The sequence below is a fragment of the Bubalus bubalis genome, chromosome 11 (genome assembly GCF_019923935.1).
Source record: "Bubalus bubalis isolate 160015118507 breed Murrah chromosome 11, NDDB_SH_1, whole genome shotgun sequence".
Lineage (NCBI taxonomy): Eukaryota > Metazoa > Chordata > Mammalia > Artiodactyla > Bovidae > Bubalus > Bubalus bubalis.
The window spans coordinates 66,119,606-66,135,868 of record NC_059167.1 but is presented as its reverse complement, the minus strand read 5'-3'; the positions used below and the strand labels follow the sequence as shown (position 1 = coordinate 66,135,868).

At 42.1% G+C, this 16,263-nt stretch overlaps 2 protein-coding genes across 15 annotated transcripts in view; both read left to right on the top strand.

The window, feature by feature from the left end:
• MGA (MAX dimerization protein MGA) overlaps nt 1–8,748 on the top strand; it is a 146,006-nt gene extending 137,258 nt beyond the window's left edge. For all 13 annotated transcript variants that reach the window (XM_044925187.2, XM_044925185.2, XM_044925189.2 and 10 more), the window contains 4 exons: nt 573–684; nt 964–1,197; nt 2,163–2,339; nt 3,442–8,748. In XM_044925187.2, coding sequence (XP_044781122.1) covers nt 573–684; nt 964–1,197; nt 2,163–2,339; nt 3,442–4,718 — 1,800 coding nt within the window. In that variant the 3' untranslated portion in view covers nt 4,719–8,748. The remainder of the gene's footprint in view (nt 1–572; nt 685–963; nt 1,198–2,162; nt 2,340–3,441) is intronic.
• A 367-nt stretch (nt 8,749–9,115) lies between these two features.
• The window catches only part of MAPKBP1 (mitogen-activated protein kinase binding protein 1), a 53,048-nt gene continuing 45,900 nt past the window's right edge, over nt 9,116–16,263 (top strand). For both annotated transcript variants that reach the window (XM_044925196.2, XM_025295877.3), the window contains exons 1-2: nt 9,116–11,076; nt 11,629–11,850. In XM_044925196.2, coding sequence (XP_044781131.1) covers nt 11,734–11,850 — 117 coding nt within the window. In that variant the 5' untranslated portion in view covers nt 9,116–11,076; nt 11,629–11,733. The remainder of the gene's footprint in view (nt 11,077–11,628; nt 11,851–16,263) is intronic.

The window sequence follows — 16,263 nt, the reverse complement described above, 5'->3', positions numbered from 1 at the left end:
ACATACATTGTTGTTGTTTAGTCCCTAAGTTGTTTCTGACTCTTTGCAACCCCATGGACTATAGCTCGCCAGGCTCCTCTGTCCGTGGGATTTCCCAGGCAAGAATACTGGAGTGGGTTGCCATCTCCTTCTCAAGGGGAACTTCCCGACCCACAGATCCAACCTGTGTCTCCTGCATTGGCAGACAGATTCTTTACCACTGAGCCACCAGGGAGGCCCATACATATATATATAGGTACCTCCACTCTATTTTAGATTCTTTTCCTGTACAGGCTGTTACAGAGTATTGAATAGGGTTGCCTGTGCTATAAATAGTAGGTTCTTATTAGTTATCTGTTTTATATATAGTAGCACGTATATGTCATTCCCAGTCTTCCAGTTTATTATACCTCCTACCTGTTTCCCCAGTGGTAACCATAAGTTTGTAAAACAGTAAAAATGGTTTTAAATGACATTATAAAGTTCTCTAAAATATTAGATTTAAAAGTTTTTATTAAAGAAATTTGTGTAGACCTTACCTGTTTTTCAGAAAAAGAAAATTGATGGACATGATATTACTATTTCTCTTCTAGGCATTCAGTGAAATTCAGGGACTAACAGATCAGGCAGACAAGTTGATAGGACAGAAGAATCTCCTGACTCGCAAACGGAATATTTTGATACGGAAAGTATCTTCACTTTCAGGTGAGATAATGGTGAATGATCTCTGGTAAAGGCCATAAATACAGCTTTAGTAAGGAAAATACTTAGCTAAGATCTTTCAAATACTACTTCATTTGAGTCTTGGTTCCCAGAATTACCTTCAGAATTGTCTTTTGACTGGGTGGGACATTTTTTTTTTCAATTATAATCACTCTTGACTGCCATAGTTTTGGGGGATATAGTTACATCAACTGGACTCTATTTCTCATTATTATGTGGGGTCTTATAGAGAGTGACAGTTTATTCCCTCTCAACCTATAGGTAAGACAGAAGAAGTGGTCCTGAAGAAGCTAGAGTATATTTATGCAAAACAACAAGCAGTAGAGGCACAAAAGAGAAAAAAGAAGATGGGATCAGATGAGTTTGACGTGTCTCCCAGAACTAGCAAACAGCAGGAAGGAGCTTCTGCATCATCTGTAGATCTCGGACAGATGTTTATAAATAACAGGAAGGGGAAGCCTTTGATTCTTTCCAGAAAAAAAGACCAGGCCACAGGTAGGAGGGACATTTCTTTGCTTTCCTTGATGCAGATGAACATTTAGTTTAGTTTAAAGAACTGAACATCTTGGCCATAATTTTAGTTTTAATTAGATGAAAGATGAGTTGTATTAAAAGCAGAATATTAACTACATTATATTTCATTTTCTAGCTTTACACACTCAAGCAGATCCTAATAAGTTATCCGTCATGGTAACATATAAGACTAATTTCTGGTAGGAGTTTATTTTTGTTAACCAGGCTCTTTTTAATCAGATTGCGGTCTGTCAATGAATTGCTATACAGGAACAAAGTAAATTGGTTTTGATTTCTTACTCTGTCCTATATAATTTTGAAGGTGAGGCTGTGTTGACTTTACATTACTTGTTTATATCCTCTGAAAATGGTATATCCTTTTCTACTCTTTTACTCTTTGGATAGCCAAGTGTAGGAACCAAGGAAATCTGGTTTGTTATATCAGCTAAGAAGGTGGTGATGGATACTAAAATATGAGTTAGTTTTCACATTGCACATTCAAGTGATGTTATTGGTACATAAGTAAGGACTTTAATGACCATTTAGTCCAGTCACCTTATTTTACAGATGGAAAAACTGAGGTCTAAAAACTTGAAGTAATTTCTTAGAGGTTTATAGGAAAGCAAACCTAGGGATAAAATAGTGTGTACCTTCATCCTGCTTCACCAGCAAGACCATCAGAAGCATTCCATTGAAAAAGTGGTTCCGTAGCTCTGTTCCTCAGCAAAAATAAAATTCTGTCCCTTAAGAGAATCAGTGGATAGGTAACCATTACTGAAAAAGCGTTCAAAAAGTCAATTGCAAGTTGAGGTTCCCCAACAAATTTGAAATGTCTTGCTTTTTAAGTCAGAGTGTGGTTTTAGGCATGTCTCCTACAATTGCTAGGCTGTACACTAACATTAATTGAAGGTCTTTTATCCTTAACTAATTTCTGATCTTCTTTACAGAAAATACCTCACCCTCTAATACTCCACACACCTCTGCCAACGTTGTGATGACTCCACAAGGGCAATTGCTCACCTTGAAAGGTCCCCTATTCTCAGGACCAGTGGTTACTGTTTCTCCTGCTCTCTTAGAAGGAGATCTGAAACCTCAAGTTGCCAGTAGTGCTGTGGCTCAATCAGGTATTGTCTTAAGTGTTGTCTTCAATGGGTGGTGTAAGAGTTATCTCTGGTATCTCAAAGTGATAGAGAAAGCCTAAGCCTTTGAATGTGTTCTATAGTAATAAAGAGCCATTGTATTCAAGTCTGTATGAGAGGGTTCTCTTTTTAGAACATGTTTGGCTCTGTCTGTGGTATTGATTGGTCTTTTTTTTACCTGGGGATGGGAACTATTTTGTGAGCTCTCCTAATTTCTAATTGTGTGCTAAGTTGCTTCAGTTGTGTCCAACTCTTTGTGACCCTATGAACTGTAGCCCTCCAGGCTCCTCTGTCCATGGGATTCTCCAGGCAAGAATACTGAAGTGGGTTGCCATGCCCTCCTCCAGGGGATCTTTCCTACCCAGGGATCAAATCCTCCTCTCTTATGTCTCCTGCATTGGCAGGAGGGTTCTTCACCCCTAGTGCCACCTGGGAAGCCCAATTTCTAATTAGGGAAAGAATTTAAAAGATGTGAAAGTAAAAGGAATGTGAGGAGTCATTATTATAGTTTTGGTGTTGATAAATATGTATCAGTTTTGTCTTGTACTCAAAGATGGTGCACTCCTACATTACCAACCTGATAAAGTTGGAGCACTCTCTCTTTTGGCAGTGAGGAGTTGAGTTGAAAAGGAAATTTTACTTTGATGATTTAGGTTTTACAAACCTAAATTTCTGTTAAGGTAAAAGGGTATCCTTACCAATACTAATACTGCTAAACCCAGTCTGGAGGAGTCATCTTCCTAGAGTGCTGCCTTTAGGGCTTCATCTTTCTGTCAGAGTAGCAATTATTGGATGAACAGAATCAAGATGCATGTCTGCCTCAGGATAAAAAAATAAACTTGGGGAGCATTTATATTAAAAAATTAAATAGAACTTTTATTAATGATGGAATATCAGTGTGTCTTTTGGTTAAATTTTACCTATTTTCTTGTTAGGCTAACTCTGTAATTTGAAAAACTAGTATTTCCTTTCATCTTCTTGCTAAAAGTAGATGGTGAAAATTTAACTCCTTTGAGATGGTTATTGGGTATGAATGGGAGAGAGTGCTTACCACTATAGATAAATGAGTTTTTTTTTTCTTCCCTAGAAAATGACGACTTATTTATGATGCCAAGAATTGTTAATGTGACATCATTGGCAACAGAGGGAGGTTTGGTAGATACGAGTGGCAGCAAATACCCCCATGAAGTTCCTGATGGCAAGCCACCTGACCACCTGAAAAACACTGTCAGGAGTGAGGATAACTCCTGTGAAGATTTGGGTAGAATCTCTTCCAGAGGCAACCATAGAGATGTCAGAATGACACTGGGTACAGCACAGGTTTATCTGTCACATAAAGATTCTGGTTTTCCACAAATAGTTGATGTTTCCAGTATGCAAGAAGCACAAGAATTCTTACCCAAAAAGATTTCTGGTGATACCAGAGGGAGTCAGCATAAATGGAAAGAGAGTGAATCAAGACGGGAGAGACTGAAGACAAAGGAGTCTCCATTTCATAAATTAAAGATGAAAGATCTCAAAGACTCAAGCATAGAGATGGAATTGAGAAAGGTAGCATCAGCTATAGAGGAAGCAGCATTGGATCCCAGTGAACTGCTAACTAGTATGGAAGATGAGGATGATACTGATGAGACACTAACATCTCTGCTCAATGAGATTGCCTTTCTTAATCAGCAGTTAAATGATGACTCTGTTAGCCTGGCTGAACTGCCTAGCTCTCTGGATACAGAGTTCCCAGGGGATGCTCGCCGGGCTTTCATCAGTAAGCTTCCTCCTGGGAACAGAGCGACTTTCCAGGTTGGCCACTTGGGAACTGGTTTGAAGGAATTGCCTGATGTGCAAGGGGAGAGTGACTCTGTCAGCCCCCTCCTCTTGCACTTGGAAGATGATGACTTTTCTGAGAATGAAAAACAACTTGCAGAACCAGCCTCTGAACCAGATGTGCTTAAGATTGTCATTGACTCTGAGATAAAGGATCCCCTCGTTTCCCAGAGGAAAGTGGGGGATGAAGCGAAGAGTGCTTCTGGCGTCCCTGCCGAGCCTGAAAGTGTGTCCTCACCCCCTGTCCTACACATGAAGGGTGGCCTAGAGAACAGCAGCACAGACACCTTGTGGAGGCCCATGCCAAAGTTGGCACCTCTCGGTTTAAAAGTAGCTAATCCTTCCAGTGATACAGAGGGTCAGAGTCTCAAGGTGATGCCTTGTTTGGCACCTGTAGCTGCCAAAGTTGGGTCAGTTGGACACAAAATGAACTTAACAGGGAATGATCAGGAATGCCGGGAGAGCAAGGTGATGCCTACATTGGCACCTGTTGTGGCCAAACTGGGCAACACTGGGGCCTCGCCAAGTTCTGCAGGGAAATGAACTTAGTTGTTCTCAGGCAGAAGCCAGGCTGTGAGGGGGAACCTCCTTTCTCTGCAGGCACCTGTTTGTGTCATGGAATTGTGATCCTTGACTTTGAAATGTGGTGAATGATGGTAGAGAAAGGGGGTAGGGTGCTGACGTCCGTATAAGAAATTAACTACTATGAAATTCTGATCATGTTAAAATGTGTTACCTCACTTGTGGTGCTGGGTCTCCTCATCCTCTCCAAGAAGATGCGATCCATTACTGAACACGAGGTGCCCGTCTTACCCAAGGAATTTGTAACAAGACTAGGTCCATAATGGTTCCTAGTTCTTCCCTCCCAGAGTAAAAGCTGCTTGAGACTTAGGAGTTGCTGTGGACTGAACCTTAGTTGATAGCTGTTGTTTTAAGTCTGAAGTCCAAGGAATGTGATGCACTTGTGCAAAGGGATCCAGAAGAGGTAGCTTTTAGTTGGTGTTTCAGAATAGGGGGAGAGAGGATGGGTACCATGGAATACCAAAGTGAAGGACTTAGTATCATTCAACAAAATTTTCTCTTCTTTCATATCCTAAGTAGCTTCCATTCCCTCACCTTTTCAATCAGAATTATAAATCTAAGCCTTCTGGTAAAGTAGGAATGCTTTTAAAAAAGCTTTTATTACTAAGGTAATCATTTTGAGATTTAAAAATTAACTAGTTCTCCCTTACTGTGTTTGGGTGTTGAGAAGACCATTTCACGGTACCAAGGATTTCTACCTTGAATATGTTTTTTGGAGGTAGACATACAGGGAGCCCTTCCCCTTTTCACAAATCACATCACTCAAAAGACATGTAAAATGATAAGCATTCCCTCCCCATACCAGAGATAGTGGCCAAAAAAATTAAACAAACAAAAAAAAACTGTGGGGCTGGGTATTTCACAAGTCAAACCAGCCTCCTGGTGCTTGGAGGTTTCATTCACTGTTACCTGCACAGGATGTAAAGAAAAGAAAAGTCACAGTAGGCACTCTTTACCAGGGAAATAAGGCAGTATTTGAATCACAAGATATATTTTTTATTATCTGCTACCATGGCTTCAATGATCTGTAGAGCTTTTTCACTCATGAGCTGTCAGGATATGAAGGTCTGACAGCCTGTAAAGATAAAAAGATATTTATATTTTTGTATAGTTGTTTTCATAGATTTCTCAAAGGCTGAAGTTTTCAACCTAGAAGATGAGATTTGTATTGAGTATAGAAATGATGTTTCCTATCTAGTTTGTAAATAATCATGGTGCACTTGAGGGGTCTCTTGGAAACTCCTGGGGGCAAGAATCACTATTCTGAAAATGTATAGACTGGGATTTAGCTGCTGCATTTTGCCTTTCTTAAATAATTATATTTTGGAATGTAACCCCTGTTCTGTCTTCATTGACAGGATTTGCTTGTGTTGTGAAACAATAACACAAGAGCTTCCAGTGCCTGGGCTGTGCCTAGGCAGTGCTGTTTCTTCTACATCCCCTGCCTTCTTTATCCCAAACCCCACTCAGCATATCTTCAGAACTAGGTTGTGAAACCAACTTTGGAATGGTCCTAGCCAGTGAATTATTACCTCCGTGGTTGGTTCCCTTTCTAGTAACTCGGGTAATAAACAGATTGAAAAGGGTGGGAAAGTTTCCTCTGCGAATTGCACTGGGAACACATTCTTTGTTGGGTTTTTTTATGCTACTTGCCTTTCTTGACCTCCTCATCAGCCTCCAGCCTTCCCACCTCTAAAGGTTACTGAAGGAGCTTCAAGTAGGTGATGAGTGCCCCTCAGCTTCTCATTATCCCTCCCACTTCTCTTTACCCAGGAGATTTCATTCAATGCCTTAGCCAAGGAATCCAGCACCTGTCTTCCCTGCTAATAACTGTCCTTGGAGATGCTAGTAGTTTAATCCAGGTATAGCAGTTTCCCATTATTTCTTTGCTTGTCTTGTCCTCGTGTTCCCTCCTGACTTTCCAAGGCTCTTAAAGCTTTTGAGGGTCAGCCAAGGAGCAGGCAAGTGAGCGAGTAATCCTCAGGAAAAGAAGGACCATTCTGCTTCTGAACACTGTTCGGTTTTTTAGAAGAAAATAGACAAATAGGTAGTATTCATTTCTTGATGGGAAGATATTTGACTGTTTATGGAAGATGCCAGAGATAGAAATGAGAGATGATCCAGTGTGTTCAAGGAAGGCTGCAGATGTCATTATAAACACCCCCCCCCCCCCAATGGTGTTTGCAAGACCTCTTAGAACTAGGGAGTTGTTAGGGCTAATTTGAGGAGGGCTCAGTCTTAAGAACAATCCTACAGTCTTGATAGAAATCTAAAAATCTCCAAAAACTCCAACCCTTTAAACCTTACCCCAGGAGAAACTGATCTATGAAAATTCATGTGTGACTATGAAAGATGTAGTTGAGTGAGGAGTTGAGGAATTGGGAGGATAGTGAGCTCTCACCCTAACTATAAGAAGCATGATCTCAGTAGACCAATAATTCGCCTTTTTATACATCTGTAAATAAATGGAATGTTTTTAAGAATATAATTATGTCAGATTTAGCTTTTTCTTTTATATATTAAATATATATCTTTCTTTTTCTGCTTTTGAAAAATGACTATTTTTTTAGAACCTAAGAACAGAAGAAGTTTGGTCAGTGGGTGAATGTATAAACTTGAAATAAATCAGTCACAATAATTAAAGCAGGACTTGGTGTTGCTAGGTTTGTGCTGAGTTGTAATAGAGAATTCTGATGCTCTGAGACATCTGGGAGGGGTCACTGAAGGAGTTTAATCACAGGAATTCCTTACTGTTTTCAAAGTTTCTGACATGCCATTTGGGGGACGTTTTTTGTATTCTATCTTTGCAGCATGTTTTACATGGAGAATTTGAAATTTCATACAACTTGATGGCAAGTATTTGTCTCAAGAAGTCATTCTACAGTGAAGAATGGCTAGCCTCCTAGTACCAGTGTGTGCAGGGTGTAACATACCTGTTACCCATAGTCTTAGTGGCTAAGGACAATAGATGTTCTTAAAGCAAGCTATAGGTTAACTAGTGTCACAGTTTACAAAAAATTTTTATTAAAGGAGTCCTTTAGACATTAAACTACTCTAAGGTCACTAACAGATCAAGTCCAGTTATATAAACTTCATACATATCACTGTGTGTAATGTTTTTTCCCCAGAATTATTATGAGATACTAAACAACAGGCCTTTCTATAACAAGTTTGAAACTGTTTTGAACACGGAAGAAAGGCAGACAATCCATATATTATTTAGAGCAGGGTTTAGTAGTATAGATAGTTTTTTCCCCCTGATTATACTAGTTGAGATATTGGAATGATATCAGGTGAATTGAGAGGTAAATGCACTTTGAAGATAGTCTGAAAAATGATGACCCTTATTCCTCACACTCAGATTAAAACAAAACAAAAAACAATGCACAGAGGCACAAAGTAGGCACATTTTCAGATACTTTTGTAGAGAATGATTGATAACCAAGAATCAGAATAGATTTATTGCACAGAATTGTTGATTTTTAAGAAAATAATAAGGGCATCAGTACTTCATGTTGTGTTATCGCTAATGAAATTTTCCATGAACATGAATTGCTGGATGCAGGGAAAATTAAAGCTGAGGTATATAGACTTACTGCCATTTGGAGAAAAAGTAAAATGCCTTTTTGAAATTAAGTTAGAGGGAAATAATTTGATATATACAACTTTTGAACTGAGGCATAATTGTAGCGTATTGTAGCATATGACTGAACTGCTCTACAAAGATATGCTAAGTGCTGATTAAAAGGGATGGAAGTGTGTGGAGGGTGAGAAGGCTAAACCGTGGGATGAGTTGAAATTTTGAGACAAATCTAAACTCTACTAAATTCTGTCATTGTAAACTATGCTGTTAGATTTTGTTAAATAAGAAAGCAGTCTTGGAAGCATTGTTTTCAGATCCATCCTGTTTCCAACTGCAAACATTGGTCTCAGCTGTCCCCCAGTGCCTTGCATGTAAAGGTGCTCAATAAATATTTGAATTGATGAGCAACTGTTTAGCCTGTTAGTTTTCTAGGATCTTATAATTGCACCTATTTGTATATTAAGCCTAGGGTAAATTAAAAAATCTGATCTAATTATGGTCTCGAAAACAGACAATTGTATACACCTTTCCTAGACATGTGGAATTTTAGAATCTGACAACCATGTATACATATTGAGGACATAGACAAGTGAATAAAACATGAAATAGCATATGAACAATGAAATATATGTGTAAGGGTCAGCTGCATTTTGGAGGGTGGGATAGCAATTACTTGAAGAAAAGGGAATAATGAGTCTATTCACTTTGGACCTGGGATGATTATTTTCTGAGCCTACAAGCCTATTTCCCAAATTGGTACTTAAAATTCTACATGATACATATCCTAGATAGTAAGGTAGGACTCAATTGTGAAGAATTAAAAATACGTGATGTTGATCCTAGACTGGAAGTATTCAGATTCTAGACTTAAGTTCTCAGTTGGTTTTTGCCAGATCATCTTAGACAATGAAAGCAAAGTTAGTTTCTGTAACTTCAGCTTCAGATGGGAGTAATTTGGGGAACATTTTTTCTGAAGAGGATAAACCAAGTAGCTTTGGGTAGGAAATGACCAATGACTTTCCTGGCCATGAGTGGTAAGGTAAGTGAGAAATGATCCAGACAGAATTAGGGACAGCTCTAATGGGTGGAGGTGAGATTTGCTCGGGAATGCAGCGCACAAGTAAGGACACCAGGTGGCACCCTTTATCAGCAGTGCTACATTGATCCTCCACGCCCCCCTGCCTGCCTCCATGGAGGCAAAATCAGACTAGCAAGGAGTAAAAGGAACCAGCCCCCTATTCCATACAGTTATGGCTAATGACCTTGACCACCTCCTCAAGATTTGAAAATACCATTTTACATTTCATTACCTCTGCAATGCATGGTTGAAAGGAAGGAAAGGTCATTCTTCTGGTAGCTATTGCCAGTTGGTTTTCCAAGAGGTGACTTTCCTGATCTTTGCCTCTTGTAGCTATTGCCAGCTGGTCTTCCAAGAAGTGACGTTTATGTCAACTTGCTAGCTTTACAGTTCTGAAACAAGTATATACCTGTTCTGTCACTTGGCAGTGCAAGAGCCACTCACAGCAGTAAGTAGGTTTAAGAGTTTTTCTCTCTTGCTAACATGTCATCTCTCCCAGGGTTCCCCTAAGGATCTGGATCAGATGGGAGACATCAGTGTACTCTTTCTCTGGAGCCCAGCTGTTGGAATAGGTTAAGCTTTTTGTAAGGTAATTTCTCTAGCAACTAGGCAGAAAGGCACCTAGAAAACAAACTTAGGTTGAAACACGTATTAAATAATAGGCAAAGGTGTTTCTGTGCACACTCTGTCATCCCCCCAACTTCTTGCCCCCCACCCGTTGAGCTAGAAAAACTCTTTTAATCTGGTGCCAACAAGCTTGGCAGTGATCTCGCCAAAGTAACAGTATCAAGGAAAACGGTTCGTGAGTGAGTTTTGACAGGAACATGGAAAATGGCTGGAGCAACTGGTTAACTGGATGCGAACGAGATGGAACATTGGAGGCTAAAGAAAACATGAAACAAATACGTCCCATCGGCACATTGACCCGATCGCACCCTTTCCGCCTAAAGCTCTCTCCTAGGCTATCAGCTCCTTCCGCCTTCTTCCACCGCGGCCAATCAGGTTGCTTAGTTCAATACACTCCGTAGCGATCGACTTACGAAGAATTATTTCCATGTAGGTCAACGCGCCCGGCAAGCGGCGAGCAGAAATTATTCTAGCCACTTTAAATCCCAGCTCTTAGAAGCAGACTTTATGGCTGTATCCAGTCCTATAATTCTGAGCTAGGAGTTTCAGCTCGGTCCCTCGGGCCTATTAAAAGCCAACCACAGTGCCGCTGGGGGCGTGGTTACCGTCCTGTTAGGGTTCTGGGAAGTGCGCTTCTCTGGGGGGACCAGGCCTGATAATACCATAAAAGGCTTGGTTTTCTCAGTTCTGAAGCCGTATTCTGACGACCTCCCTCTAGGATCCGTAGTCGCGACTGCATTGTGCGGAATCCGTGGTTCCTGGGTGCCCAGTCCTCGCTTCCTAGGCTCTTTCCTGGGCCCCGCCCCCATAAGCCGTACTCGTCCACTCTGGGAACGCCCCCGTGCGTAGAGGCCGCGCCCCCTCGCCTCCGCTCCTCCTATCCAGCCGGTGGCTGAGCCCAGACGGTAGTTCGCGTTTTGAGCCGCTCGTGCCACCATAGCTGCTTCTGCCGCTGCCGCAGCGGAGCTGAAATCGTTGAGCGCGATGCCTGAGGGCGCTGCGAGCCGGGCGGCCCTCGCGCCCGGGGGCTGGTGAGGCTGGGCCCGGGCGGGGGCGCTGGCGAGTAGCAGGGGCTTCTGAGGGACCGAAAAGCGAAAGATCTAGGGCTCCCGTGGCGGCCTGAGAGCGAGCTCGGGAGGGTCGTGGGTGGGGGAGGGAGGCCCCCGTGGCAGAACGGGTTGTAGGGCCAAGACGAGCCCCGCCGGGCTGAGTGTCCCTGCGGCCGCCGGCGCAGGTGCTCACGACCGCTGCGGGACTCCTTGGTAGCCTCGGTGTCCTCCTCCTTTAAGACGCTGCTGTTGCCATGAAAACAGTTGGGAGTTAACGGGAATCGGACCAGTCACTAGCCCTTCTAGGGCCCATCTTATCCTTTCAGTTGAACGCCTCTGGCAGGTGTGGGCCTGGCAGTTCTTCGCAGCTCAGGCTTTTTAACGCCCCCTTTCCCTGAGTGTGTCCTTAAGGCGTTTTAAGAAACCGCGCAGAGCTTGAAGGTGGGAATGAGGCTAAAGGAGAGAGCAGTTACCTAGAGATAAGAGCTGCAGGCACAGCTTAGGCAGAAGGTAAGGTGGCCTCTACCATCTCAGGTCAGTGAGAGGGCATACTGGAAGGGCCTGTGGAGTGGGAAAGCATTGCCGCTGTTGAGGCAAGTCCCAGGATTGGGCCAGGAGCTGTCCCCGGGGCTCCCCATCATGATGGCTGTGGAGGGGTCAACCATTACCAGCCGGATCAAGAACCTTCTGCGATCCCCGTCCATCAAATTACGCAGGAGTAAGGCAGGAAACCGGCGAGAAGACCTCAGCTCCAAGGTGAGTCCTAGTATTGGGAGCCAACCCTTCCCGTCCCTCCTCTCCCCTCCCCTTCTCTGCTCCACGTACATCTTTTACCTTACTCTTTCTGGGGAAAGAGGAGAACTAGAAGCTCATGGTGGCTCTAAAGTACCATCTCTGCCGCTCAAGAAAGCAATTTAGTTATAAGGTAAAGGGAAAAGAGCCGCATGGGTGAGCATGCTGCGATTCATCCGCGAAGAGCATGAGGAAGGCAACATGAGGGTTCAATTGTGGCCTCACTACAAACTAAGTCTATGCTTGGGGAAGCCAGTTGATACGCTGACTCAGTTTTCCTTCTTGGAAGAAGGTAGTGGGACCACGTATCCTGTGAAGGGCTGAGCTACCGCAAGTGTTAAGTGTCACAGCTGGGTTCATGTAAGACAGTGGTAGCAGAAATATGCTAAAACGCCTAGTCAGAGGAATTGGCTTGGTAAATGCTCTTCCCTGGGGTCAAAACAAATTTACTTGTCTATGCAAGAGACCTGAATTAATTTAACTGCAGTTTCTTGGCTTTTTAGAAAAGGTAACATGCAAGGGGCCAAGTATCTGCCAGCCAAGCAAATTCTGGTTTGCCCCTGGACATTGCTCATCTCATTCACTATATACCACCCTGCTGCAGAAGTTCTCCAGAGACCAAGTCCCCTTCCATCCCCTCACTTGTCTGAGTGGTGGTGTTTATGCTTTCTTCAACTTCTAGAGCCCCACAAGTTTGGGAATACAAAAGCCGACTAAATTTATTTAATCCCTGAGGGAACATGGGGCCTTGTTCCCACAGGATCAGATTAGACTTTTGTGTCATATTAGCAGCCTGTAAACACAGTGGCCTTGTGTGGTGCAGGATTGCTACAGGGAGAGGCGTTTGAGACAGCAGCGTTTTATTGCCTTGCCTGCATCTCTTCAGAGATGAGTAAACCCAGTGAGGAATGATTTGGAATGCTAATGTACAGCATGGCAGAGTTCTGGGAGGACTTAACTCAGATCCCTGTCCCTTAGTGGAAGCTTACTTGGCTTTGGTCACAAATGACTCCTTTTCCTGTATATTCTTTCAGCAGGAATCATATTTGGCCACAAGGTTCCATGGCTGTGGAGAGAGTGACTTTTCCAGGGGCCCTCATTGATCATTGTTCATAATCTCCAAAGGCAGGAGAATGAGCCTGAAACATAGACAACTGTCTTGGATTTGGCTCTGTTCACTTGTTTGTTGTGTTGGATCATTCTTGGTGTTGGAGGCTCTCGTATTTCTGGCTGGTTACTTGGCAATGACGGGCACTGTTAGAGCCATCTTCTTGTATTTTTGGCCTCTTTTTCTAACCCAGAATGATACACGTAATAGAAATGTATGGTGGGATTTTAATCTTCAGTATTAGTACTTATTGTAATTTTGGTCTGGAATCCAGAAGGTATGGTCACCATTCTTTAAAATTTACTATGTCATTAATCATTAATACATTCAACAAATGTTTATTAAGTGCCGATTATGTGTAGAATCAGTGATGAATAAAACATTATCCTTGCCATCAAAGAGCTTGTGGCTAGTCAGACATGTAAACAAATAATTACAACATGATGTGGCAAATGCTGTCCTGGAAGTATGAATAAAGGTGTTGATGGCAGTACAGGGGAGGGAACCTAAATCAGCTTAGGGGGATTAGGAAAAAACTTTCACAGAGGAAGGGATGCTTGAACTGTGAGTTCTGAGACAAAAGAAGAGGAGAAGCTCTCCAGGAAAACAGTGAAAACTGGAATCTTTGGCATCACCATTAAATGTCCCCGCTTCACATAGGAATTCAGTGCTTCAAACTGCTTTAAATGGCTTTGTTTGTCCTAGAGCTGTGAATGAAGGAAATACTTAGCTGAGGTTGAATGACCCTTGAATAGTCTGACCGAGCTCGAGTGCCGGTGCATATCTTTAGCACCCAAAACTAGTAGCTGCCTTTTCGTGCCTCAGACCTTGCCTCTTGCAGATGCCCGACTCCCGGCACTCTTTATTGAAGACTACCCGAGATGATTCTAAAAGCCTGCCTTATGGTAACCAACATAAGACCTGGTGTATAGGGCTTCATGTGCTGCTCTAATATGTGGTAGCTGTGGTAACAGTCATAGAGCTTGTGATTCATGGATAACTAACTCTGAAGCAAAATTTGAAGACCAAAAGACATATGTATTTTGTGGCGGTTGGGGGCAAAGAAGGAAGTGACAGAGGGCCTTTATGCAGCTCTTACCTCATATGGCCTGTTGCTTTGAATCATAACTGTTCATTCTATCTAAAGTAGCCTTTTCACCAAATTCTCCACTTATTTTTAGATCCAACTCTATATTTACTGGAGCCACAGGGCCTTCTCAGACTAGCCCTACCACCTTGGAGCCAGTCTCTAATTGTTCTTTATGTATGTCTTCATTTCTTAAGGTCAGGGCCATGTTCTTTATTTCCTTTACATCACCAGGCTTTGTACAGTGTAAGGAATGGTCTAAATACTAAATGAATAAATGGATGAGAAATATTAAAAGATGTCAAATGTAGTGAAGGTAAATTCTAGAAGAAGAGCAAATGTTCAGAGCAAATGTGACTTTAGAAATCAAAATTAGAAATAATAAAATGTTGAAAAGAAATTTAAAAAAGAAATAGAGACACATCCTATTTAGGTGTGAAGGGCATTAGAGAGAAAGAGAAGTACATATATCCAGAAAGTAGTGCTCATTAAAAGCTTTTTAATTCAGAAGAGACCTGGTTAAAATATGGTTAAAAGCCAAAGTGAGAGCCAGTAGAGATGGGGATTTAAGTTATTAGAGAGAGTAGGTGAGAGCTGGGATTTCTATTATATTTTCTCTAAGGGAAGGAAAGAAGTCTCTGCAGTGTAACAGAATTAGAGAAGAGTAATTTGAGGTTTTATGCCAGATCTGCTGAGTCTTGAGGAAGTGGAACTCAAGGTTATCAGCTGTAAACACCCTGCAACTTCAAATCCTGTGCAATTTTTCAATTCTTTCTCTCATTTTGGTTGAACTGTGGTTTTCCTTAAGAAGCACATGTATGTGCTCTTGGTGGCTAAACCTCCCCCTCTTTTCTTAAACTTTCTGAAAGATTTTTATGTGGAAGGAGCTGAGTTGTTTTTCATTTTTAACAAAGGACAGAAATGGACTGGAGCCAAGCAAGCAAGATTTAAGTTAGGGATACAAAAGCATTGCCTGTCCTGGAGGATTGTTAGATTTTGAAGTGAGTAAGGGAGGTTTTGAAATCATCTTCCTTATTAATAGGCATTAGTCCAACCTGCGTTATATACTAATATATTATCCCTTTGAAAACAATGGGCGGCAAAGTAATTGCAGCTTTCTTCTGGTTCTCAGTTTTTATAAGTCTAATTTACTCTCCGTCCCCCCACCCCCATTTCTTTCCTCAGTGTTTCTCCTGCCTGACTATATGGTGGTGCTTTGAGCCTTTTAATATGTGGCAATGAGAAAAATTTGTGTAGGTGAGTTTCATAGAGAAGAAAAAACTGGCAGTAATCTAATTTCACCTTTTGCTTAGTGTTTGAACCCAGATATTATTAGTATTGTGACTCTATACTCTGCTGATTTGGTAGAGGGGGATCATATTCATTTTCAAAGCATTTATACATCACTGGATTTAGCTTCATGGTGCTCAACTTGGGGGAATGGTCAGGAGAGCTTTAAGACATCAGAATACCTGTGCAGCTTCTAAAAAGTACCCATTCCTATGCCCCATCCTGTCTATATGGAATCAGAACCTCAGGGGGTAGAGTTTGTTATTTGTGTATCTGTTAAGTTCCACCAGCTGCCCACTGCTGGGTTATGAACCCCTGGCTTACCTGCTAGGTAGGACTCTGACATCTGTTGACTTCATACCCAAGTCCTCATTGAGGGTTCTTGGGAATATATGAAGCTATCTCAGTAACTATATGTTTCTCCTTGTGTCTTCACAAATCTCCACAGTGTCTTCTGGACTTATTGTTCTGAAACTGCTATATCAGGGATAGATCTGAGAGAAGTGCCCTGTTGTGGGGTCATTTGTAAGGAGCTGATCACTGACTTAACTACAGATGGGCAGGAATTTCCCTTGGGGGCAGAAATAGGAAACTTTATGACAATCCCTGGGTCCTGGCCAGGTTTTTTTTGGTACCATTCCATTACCCACTCCCCTGGGGACTCATAGCAACCCAGAGTTTTTCATGTTTAATATACACTCTCTGGGTTCCCTGCCTAGAATAGATGACTGAGAGGAGAGGCCTCTGTGGCCAGCAGCCCTGCCCCTCATCTGTTTTTGTGAGTGAACTTGGGCAAGTTCTTGTTGCATTTTCTGCCTCCAGTATATTCTTCAGTTAAGTCTTGTGAAGTGCTGTGAGCTCCTCAGAACAGGTGGTGTACAGTGAAAAGAGT